Below are 9,651 nucleotides of genomic sequence, written 5' to 3'. Positions count from 1 at the left end.
ACAGTCGCCAAACAGGAGAAGTATAATACTGGGTTAATTAGCAAAAACTAATAAGGTTAATTAGCAAAAACTAATAAGGTAAGTGTACAGTGTGGAGAGTATCAAATAGTAAGTCAAAGCTATTCACCAGGCACCATGAACTTTGGTAATTGCAACAAAATATGCATTGCCTTATCAATTTTAGAATTCTATGTAGTCAATGAAGCAAAACGAATCAATTTAACAGAGCTTATAATAACATCAGGTAAAAAGAACTTAACTTACATGCATTTAAGACCTTATAAAACAATGATAGAACTCCAATCCTAGTGCAAATTACATATGAATCTTACTTCAAATAAAATAATTACCACTCTAATAACCAACACCTGAATCCTTGTTGCCCGAAACAAACTGAAACCTTTTAAAAAGGACTCTTTTCTGACCCGAATGATATTGATGCATTTTTAAACGACTTCTATTAACCCGAACCCACTTTGACTCGAACCAACTTCAAACTGTTTTAAGTTGACCCATTTTCAATTCAACCAAATAATATAAAGGCTAATACTCATTTCACCTACCCACCTATATGTATTATATGTAATATATTGATCAACCAAGTTTATCATAGAATTAAAAAAAGGTAATTACCTAAACATCTATGTGGCATTTATCTCCAGTTTTGTTTGCATACGGTTCTAATTTCAGCTTGAGCATCCCAGAATTTGAAAATGCATTAATATGCAATTTCCTATCGTCATTTTCTTGTAAAGAAAAGTTATTTTGCCATAACAGAAGATTGTTTTAGACATTTCACCAAAAATGAGGGACAATATATAGTTAACATACCTTCAATTTTGGTTTTTCTTCTATCTTCTGAAATGCCAAAAAAGAAAATTAAATAAATTAAATAAAAATTCATGAACACTAATAATTTCATGAAAAACACACTTGTTTTAATAAAGTTAAATGCAAAATAATAACACCAAATGTGACATAATTTTGTTAGGGCTCAGATGAGTTTCATAGAACACGCATGGCTGCAAAATTTGAAGCTGCGAACCTTCACATAAATCATCATCACAACCACTTAAGCTAATCGAAGTCAATAAAGAAGACCAATCAATTATATACCATCTACCAATGTCGGCAGATTTAGGGCGACAGATAAGGCTTAGATGAGTTCATTAAAACAAACATGGCTGAAAAAGTAGGGTTGTAATCCGGTTTTGCCCCGCCAACATGTGATTCTTCACACTATATAGCTCCCAAAACAATGCAGATTTATACAGTTTGTTGATATCTAGATTGTGTAATTATTTATGCACTATATAGCTGCCAAAAAGTGCATATTGATATGAAAGTCTACAAATTTGACTTCAAAAGTTAAAAAATAACACAAAAATATCAATTACAAACCTGTAGTAATCTGGATTTGGCTGAAAATTTGTACTATTAAGCAGCCCATAGTTTCGTCCAATAAACGTCTGTCTCCAATATGTTTTTGTGTCATAAAAAGATGTCATTCCTAGTTGATCCAAATACCTACACAAAACCATCCAATGACGCCAAATATTGTCCCCATCCGAATTCCAGAAACCAACTTCTGCGCAAGCTTAAGTTGGTAAATTAATAGACATGTCATAGTATATGGAATTAATTGTTTAACAACAACTATGTCACTGATAGGTTGTATATTACATTCTAGTATTCTACCTTTGCATATAAATATTTCCTAAAATCTTATTTAAAACAGGTGACTAAATCACGGAGTCCTAGAAGCGATGATGGTTGACGCTACAAGTGCTTCCACATAAAAGGGACAAAGGGTTGGATTTACACTTTTATTACGCAATGAAGAGAAAACCCTACACGTGTTTTCTTCGTTTTCCAATGTAATCAAACCAACACTTTAAGTTAGGGCATTCGTAGTGGTTTCACAAAAAGTGAAGAATGTTCTACCTCCTTTTCAAGTTTATGTATAACAGAAGATCTATATGCATCAGATACAAAATTTTAAGGTTGTATGAGCTTCTAATGTTTATTATTTTGCCTAAAATGTCATCCTGAGAACGAATTTGCTAATAGTATGCACACATTCCTAAATAATCATATAATCGAATGTCAATAGCAACCACAGTATAGCATAGTAAAAGCTATGATACATTAAAAACATGTAGCTTAATTTGACGATTATAGAAAGTTAGAAGTATCTAAGTAAACACTTTATTGATGATAATTGGATGCTCCAAATCAATGTCTGCAGCATCACACATAATGAGTACAATTAGTATTGAAAACACACCTCAATGTTCAAAATAATGTTCAAATCTAAGTGCCAAGTTGTAACATTACCCAATACACTATCAAATTCAAATTCAAGTTACCTTAAAAATTCAGATTTTAATTTTACAACATATGCCAAATCAATTGTTAACATATGAGAAATCAAGAATAGGAAATTAGTGTTAGCGTTAGTAATCTTACATGTGGAATTAGGATCAAGATCTTAACGTTTTTTAATAAAATCATAAATTGGGTACTGACCTTAAATTTGCAGATTAGATGTCAGTTATACTTGTCAACTTTGAATTTCAATGGTGATGAAGATAATTGCGTCAGGAGTCGGCAACGATGGTATGGTAGGTTGTGGAGGCGTGACCAATGTTCGCTTCCATCGTTCGTAACGGCAGTGGTACTGTAGCAGCCGCTGAACCAGTGGTATAAATTGATGTTTGATAGAGACCGAATCAATAGTAGCTTATAAAACGCGGAATTATGGTGTATTCGCAGGGGCGATTAAGGTTTAGAAGAGGCTGAAGCGTGGGAAGAGGAAGAGTATGAAAGTAGTTTGGTTGAAGAACTTAGGGTAAGGATCTGGGTTTGGTGACACACAAACCCGCGAAAACTAAAGTATAAACGGGTGTAAACAGGGTTAAATCAATTTAAAATCAAACAAATATGGTGACTCCAAAAAATGGGAGAGCGATCAAATCGTGACACCTAAGATTTTTGGGTTTTCGTTTATATAGATTAAAATAACAAGTAAAATAAGAAGTAAAATTATCCTAAGAAGTGGTTTTCGTCCTAAAAAAAATAAAACACACCGAACAAAAAACACACTAACAATATCCACTATCAGATGATCAGATCCAACACCCGATATTACTTCTCACACTTCTTACAAATAACCCACTTCTTATTCTAACCTCACCCTATATATATATATATATATATAGGGTGAGAATGAAATTTTCAATAGAAAGAGCGTTCTCGGATACGCTTTTGCACGTGCATTTTTGTTATAAAGTTCATTTAAAAATAATCATTTTGTGATATAAATAAAATCAGTTTATGTACAAATTGTATAGATACGAGCATAGATGTAATACATATTTTCATATATATTATGTAATTATTTAATTACTTGTAATTTTCTAATTACCCACCTTGTATTTGACACGAACTCTAAAACTAGTTATCTTATATATAATAGCAAACCTATTTGCTATGGTAGAAATTTTATATATGCATATTTGGTGCCTATTATTTTGCATAATATATTTATTTGTTTCTTTTTATCATGTTTGCCTATTTAGGAGTTTTAGTTTGTATAGAACATTTTTTATACTTTAGATATGTAACCATTTACAATAATTATTTTTTAATAATAAATATAATATTGTTGGCGTAAAATAGGAGTTGGTAAAACATTTGATGTAAAAAAAAACCGTGTACAATAAAAGAAAAACACTATGGTCTATGGACAAGCCACAATGTCATGAACACGTTAAGATATCAAATTTAACAGTAATATTTTTGTATTATTTAACAAAATAATTTTTAAAATAGTGAATATAATATTTTATTTACTTATTAAACTTAAATAATATTTTTGTTAATTAAGACACGTCAAATTCTGAAATGTTACAATACAACAACGTAACTTTTACGTTATTTCTTAATACACCACCACAACGTGTGTTTAATTCATGTTTCGAATCAAGCCGATACCGGTATCATAACAAACCGAGCTAATATCGAACAGATTCCCGCCGCGGGAGAACCCACCCCACTGGTTAACTACAATCCAGTTTAAGCGAATTAATCTGAGTTATACCATATATTGTGCAAGTAGCAAATTAGATTCTTTTGTCTTATTACTGCATGTCACTATCCATATATCGTTGTCTATGTTCCAGTTATTTACACATGACTAGATTTCCGAAAGTACCTCAATTTCAAATTCTAATGTATCAATAGGTTATGCCACTACAATACACCGCGTGACATATTTACTTGAACGTCACATGCCCCTACTGGAGGGAGGCCACAGTGCCACATATATAAAAACACAATAGTTTGCTTGCTGGCGTAACTAAATGAATAAAAAGTTATTATTTATTTTACCTGTTTATCAAATAAATGGGAATAAAAGATTTTTCTGTGATTAACCTATTGTATTGTTCATATATGTCTGAGACATAACTAAGAAAACCCTTACATGTAATTGTTATGGGTGGTTTGAGAAAGAAAACCTCTTATTGTGTGACAAAACCAATATAAACAAACTTTAAATTTAACTGGGTACGGTGAATGGAGTCCCTAAGGGTGACCAAGCATCACGCTTGCCGTCAATGGTTCAAGAAATAAATGAACTTAATGTACGATGAATGAACATAAACAACCTTTCTTTCAAACATACGAATGTTCAGTTATACATCCTAGACATAACTAAGTAACTAACACAAAAACCCTAAAACTACTCTTGTAAAAAGTGACCAACCATCACTTTTGCCATCGGTGCTCTGCGAACGAAATTAAGAATCTTACAATGTGACAAACTAACACAAACATATTTATCGTCGAACGCACGTTTCATTCACAACCCTCGATTGCCATCATTAGTGTGCGACACCACATTTTGATACCAAAGCAAAGAATAGCATCTGAATGACTGAATCTCATTCTCAATCATGGAGGTCACTTTCGGTAAAAGAAATATAAAGCAAGGGCAATATCGTAATTTTTCCTCTCATAGAAGGAAGAAAGAATCATATGCTGTCAAAAGACTGATTATTTCTACATATGTATAGTCTTCACCCCCAAACACGCTGTTAACTCATTTCAATTTCAATCATCAATTCACAAACAATGGCCGATCAGCTCACAGACGATCAGATCTCCGAGTTCAAAGAAGCCTTCAGCTTGTTCGACAAAGACGGAGATGGTTCGTTCTCTTTTTACCTCTTGTTTTCTGTATCAATCAATTTCTTGAATCTGACTTTTGCCTACATGCAATCGGTTCGTGTTTTGATACTTTAGATGTGATCTTTTTGTGTTTTGAGATCTGGGTTTTCAGTTACGCAACTAGTTGTTGACTCTAAACTGTTTGTTATAGTCAATTTGTTTTGTTTTCTACTGTGTTGACTGGATGTTGTAATTTGGGGATTATCGTTTTGGTGTACACCCAGTCATAGATCGATCTTGATCTGTACTTGCTAAGTTCTTTTATGCTGTTTTTGACTGAGAACTGGTTTTGGTTGTGTTTATACTTTATATGTTTGTTTGTGTGGTTCTGCCTGTAAGGTGTTCGATGAAATGCTTAGGTCAGATGTTAACTCTTGCATGCTAAACTTTAGCTTGATGTCAGATCTGTTTGATTTGTAAATATACAGTGTTGTCAAAATCAGGGTTTATCGCAGATTAATCGGTGGTTAAAATCAGGGTTTCATGTAATCGGACCCAAAAATCAGTAGGCAGTCAAAAGCTGTTCAATTTGGTCCTTTAGTTTTAACCGTTTATTCTGAGTTTTAAGCATTGACATCGACCCGTTCAAGTTTAAGCAACAAAATATGATCAAATGATGGTTCGATGTGTGTGCGTGTGTCTATAAGTTTGAAAATTTGCATATAAAAATTCCAAACCGGTTGATCCTTATTAAACGCTAGTCGGTAGGTACCCTACCGCCTGACTAGCGCCTAGCGAGTTTTACCACACTGCAAACGTGGGCAAGTTTAGGGTTAAATTTATTCAAATGAAGTTGGTTCTGCAATCGAAGTTTTTCTTGTAAACAATTTGAATCTTATGTATGGTGTTGCACAGGTTGCATTACCACCAAGGAGCTTGGAACAGTGATGAGGTCTCTTGGTCAAAACCCAACCGAGGCTGAACTCCAGGACATGATCAACGAGGTTGATGCTGATGGAAACGGTACCATTGATTTCCCTGAGTTTCTTAATCTGATGGCCAGGAAGATGAAGGACACGGACTCCGAGGAGGAGCTCAAGGAGGCTTTCCGTGTCTTTGACAAGGACCAAAACGGTTTCATTTCTGCAGCCGAGCTTTGTCATGTTATGACAAATCTTGGTGAGAAGCTCACCGATGAGGAAGTTGATGAGATGATTCGTGAGGCTGATGTGGACGGTGATGGACAGATCAACTATGAGGAGTTTGTCAAGATCATGATGGCCAAGTGAGGATCTCCTATTCCAAACTAAAACATTTATAAAAAGTATTTTGAAAATGTTAAAAAGATTGTTGATTTTAATTCTGGGTAGGATTTATTTCATATCTTGAATGTTTCTATGGATCGTTTTCATATCATCCTGCTTATCTTATTTGCAGTTATGTGTACCGGTTATTGTCTGTTTGCTCTTTAGATCCAGTAGTTTCTTCTTGCTTGCTGTTTTTTGTTGAAACCTAAAACATATTTGATAATCTTTGTTTAATTAACTTGGTTATGGTTCGTCTTTTTGGCATACGTGTTGCATTCGATTTGTTTTATGTAGCTTAATCTTTTGTTCTAAGATGCAGCATTTCTTGCACTTTAGTTCTTAATGAAAATGGAAGGATATGATTACAATTTGGTGTCATGTAGTGGCTGTTCAAAGTTACAAGTCTTAAGTTAATTGTGGCCCAATTTTTTGAACCATAGACTATATCTAGGTTGTATAATTTCTTGATTTTCATTTTATTTCTACTTTTAATCTTCTCATTTGTCTTATCAAGTTTTCTTTGATTTCCATGGGAATACTTTTCATCAACCTTCCAAGGATGCGAAGAAAACGCCGGTGACTTTATTATTCTTTATTGCTTTACAAAACCGAGTAAATTTGGTCATCACCTTAGTGTCGGAAACCTGAATCAGTTCCAAACTTGACGGTCCCCGAGTATCAATCATGGCTCTCTTGAAAAGATAAAACATATTTCTCCTCTATCTGAAGGAAAGTTAAAAGACGATACTGAAAACATAAATTAAATTGATAAATTCATATTTATATTTGAGGGGTTCAAAAACCGTTCAAACTGCTAAATCGGCTGCTTTGGCTGAGATAAGAATCAAGCAGTTTGGTTTACATATAAATTTTGAAAGTCGGCTTGTTCAGTTTAGTTTTCTCAAGAACTGTAATTACTGATTCGGCCTGTAAATTTTGTTAAAACGGTGAGCACACTTAAATTCTTCTTTATTTTTTAGTGTTTTTTATGTCAAAATCCCGACCGCCTCCCTTAGAATTAGTGGTAAGCCCTCTATCTCCTGTATAAAAAATGTTTTTAGGCCCGTCACTAGTATTCTGAAACTATTTGACAGTAAACGATTTTTATAAGTAAGAATAATTATATAAATTACAAGAAAACGTAAGAGAGATGCAATATCCCTAGTATAGGAAGTGACGTTTTGGCGCGTGTTATTTTCTACGGTTATTAGTTTTATAAGGGAGAAAAATAACTTTTCATGATTTATTTTGGTTAACTTAGAGCATGTTTGAGATTGAGTTTGAAAACAATATATTGGCTTATTGGTTTTTTAAAACACAACAAGGTAAAAATGTGTTTGGTAATCATAAAAATCTTTCTTATTTTAGCTTAATAGAAGGGGTTAAAAAAGTTGTTTTCTAAAAGCCACAAATCCTGGCTTTTCAAAATAGTTTTTTTGGAAAAGCCAATAAGTCAATAAGTTGTTTTGAAACTCAACCAAACATGCTCTTAGAAGGCTAAAAGATTAAAAAATAAATTCAATTTTCCACGAGTAATGTTAGAAATCATTTTTGTAAAAGTCAGACTTTAAGGCATTGGAATTGACGATTACTCGGTCCTCGGACCTCTACATTGGAGACTTTTTCCAACTCGGCCATAGTCAAACTCGGTCAAGACTTGGCCTACTTGGCCAACATCAATTTTGGCTTTTTTTTTTAGTAAAAACAAGCTAAAAACCCTGATTCTATCATAAACATGATGAATTGTTTCAAAAAATTATTTTAAGCATGTATCATTTTGAATAATGTTTATTTTTCACAAGAATTATGCTTATTTTGACATGAATTATGCTTATTTTGACACATATATAATATCTAATACTTATTCGTTATATTTATCATGTCCGATTACTCCTAGAGTACCCCCGGGTACTTCGAGTACTCCCTCCAAGAGGGTCGACCACCTAGGGACCGCTTAATGACTTTTGCAACATTGCTGGAAATTATACCATTAAACTTGGTCAACTTTTTTTTTCTCAAATATCTAGATAATGGTCTATTCAGTTCCCTTTTCTAATTAATAAGGTCATATATCATAGCTTACATGAGAGGACGAGAAGATCCGCCACGGTGGCAACAAAGGATGTCGGGCACGAGAAGGGTGTGGGTGTGGGTGTGGGTGTGGGCGCATGTAGTTTAGCCGTCGTGAGGCGGTGGTGGGTTATTTATTAAAAATTTCTAAAATTTAAATAATACATAATCCAATTATTTATCTTTACCTCATCCCACTATGATATTTTACATATTACCACACTGCAACACATAGTGTGAGATGTGAAAGCCATGAGCCCCTACATGTCTATGTGGCGAACTCAATCTCACATTTCACACATCCTACCCAAGTGCTTGTACAAAATGCTCCTCAGTAGATTTATGTGTGTTTTGGAAGAATCAATTAAGTAATTAACAAAACAATTAATGGTACATATTTGACTAATCAAACGAACTTTATTCCTAAATACAGGAGGAGAAGAAAGGAAGGAGGCACTCAATCAAGATCGAGGCCCTCAAGTGGTGGCTGGAAAAGGGCACGTGGGACTTGTGTCATCCTTTTAAGAATACTCCATAAAAATGGAGTTTATCATATCAGGAATTATGACGTCATAAATGGTTGTATTGAGGACGTCAAAAGCACGTAAACTTGAAGATTACCTCTTCAAGAAAAGTGAAAAAAGATATATCATTACACCTGGTATTTTATGTGTATTTTGCGCATGAAAATGGTTACATGATCATTTTCGTTTGTAGAATGAATTATATGTAGAGCATATGTGATTTTGAAATTTTAAACCTAGTTTTAATGCAACGGGAATTTTGAGTTGTTTCTAATGGATGTGATTATTGTTAACCCGTAAATGAGTTGATTCAAGGTGATTTTTGTCTCTTAACTCAAAGGATAAAAGGCATAACTAGGAACTTTTGGAAATTGTATTTTAATATTTCTAACATAGTAGATTCGTGATGTTTAGAAACACCAAGTTTTAATACCGTTTTAACTTTTAATTTCATAAAATTTTAACGTTTTTCTGTAACCATATTGTTATAAGACTGTTCATGACGAAATTTTTTCATCTTGCTTAAACTAGAAGTTGGCATCACTAACTCCTAGATGATTCAAACTAATGACAATTAT

At 33.4% G+C, this 9,651-nt stretch overlaps 1 protein-coding gene across 1 annotated transcript; it reads left to right on the top strand.

The window, feature by feature from the left end:
• The first annotated feature begins 5,057 nt into the window (after window positions 1–5,057).
• On the top strand, window positions 5,058–9,172 carry LOC143601206 (calmodulin-7-like). Its single transcript, XM_077078674.1, has 3 exons — window positions 5,058–5,212; window positions 6,088–6,457; window positions 8,983–9,172. The coding sequence occupies exons 1-3, from the start codon at window positions 5,137–5,139 to the stop codon at window positions 9,155–9,157; spliced, it is 621 nt and encodes a 206-aa protein (XP_076934789.1). The 5' UTR covers window positions 5,058–5,136; the 3' UTR covers window positions 9,158–9,172.
• Window positions 9,173–9,651: the final 479 nt, after the last annotated feature.

Source organism: Bidens hawaiensis, unplaced genomic scaffold, assembly GCF_021521415.1.
Source record: "Bidens hawaiensis isolate Kalapana, Puna unplaced genomic scaffold, B.hawaiensis_p1.1 tig00055893_1, whole genome shotgun sequence".
In the NCBI taxonomy this organism is placed as follows: Eukaryota; Viridiplantae; Streptophyta; class Magnoliopsida; order Asterales; family Asteraceae; genus Bidens; species Bidens hawaiensis.
Note: the sequence above shows the minus strand (reverse complement) of the source record. Positions and strands in the feature narration are given on the sequence as shown.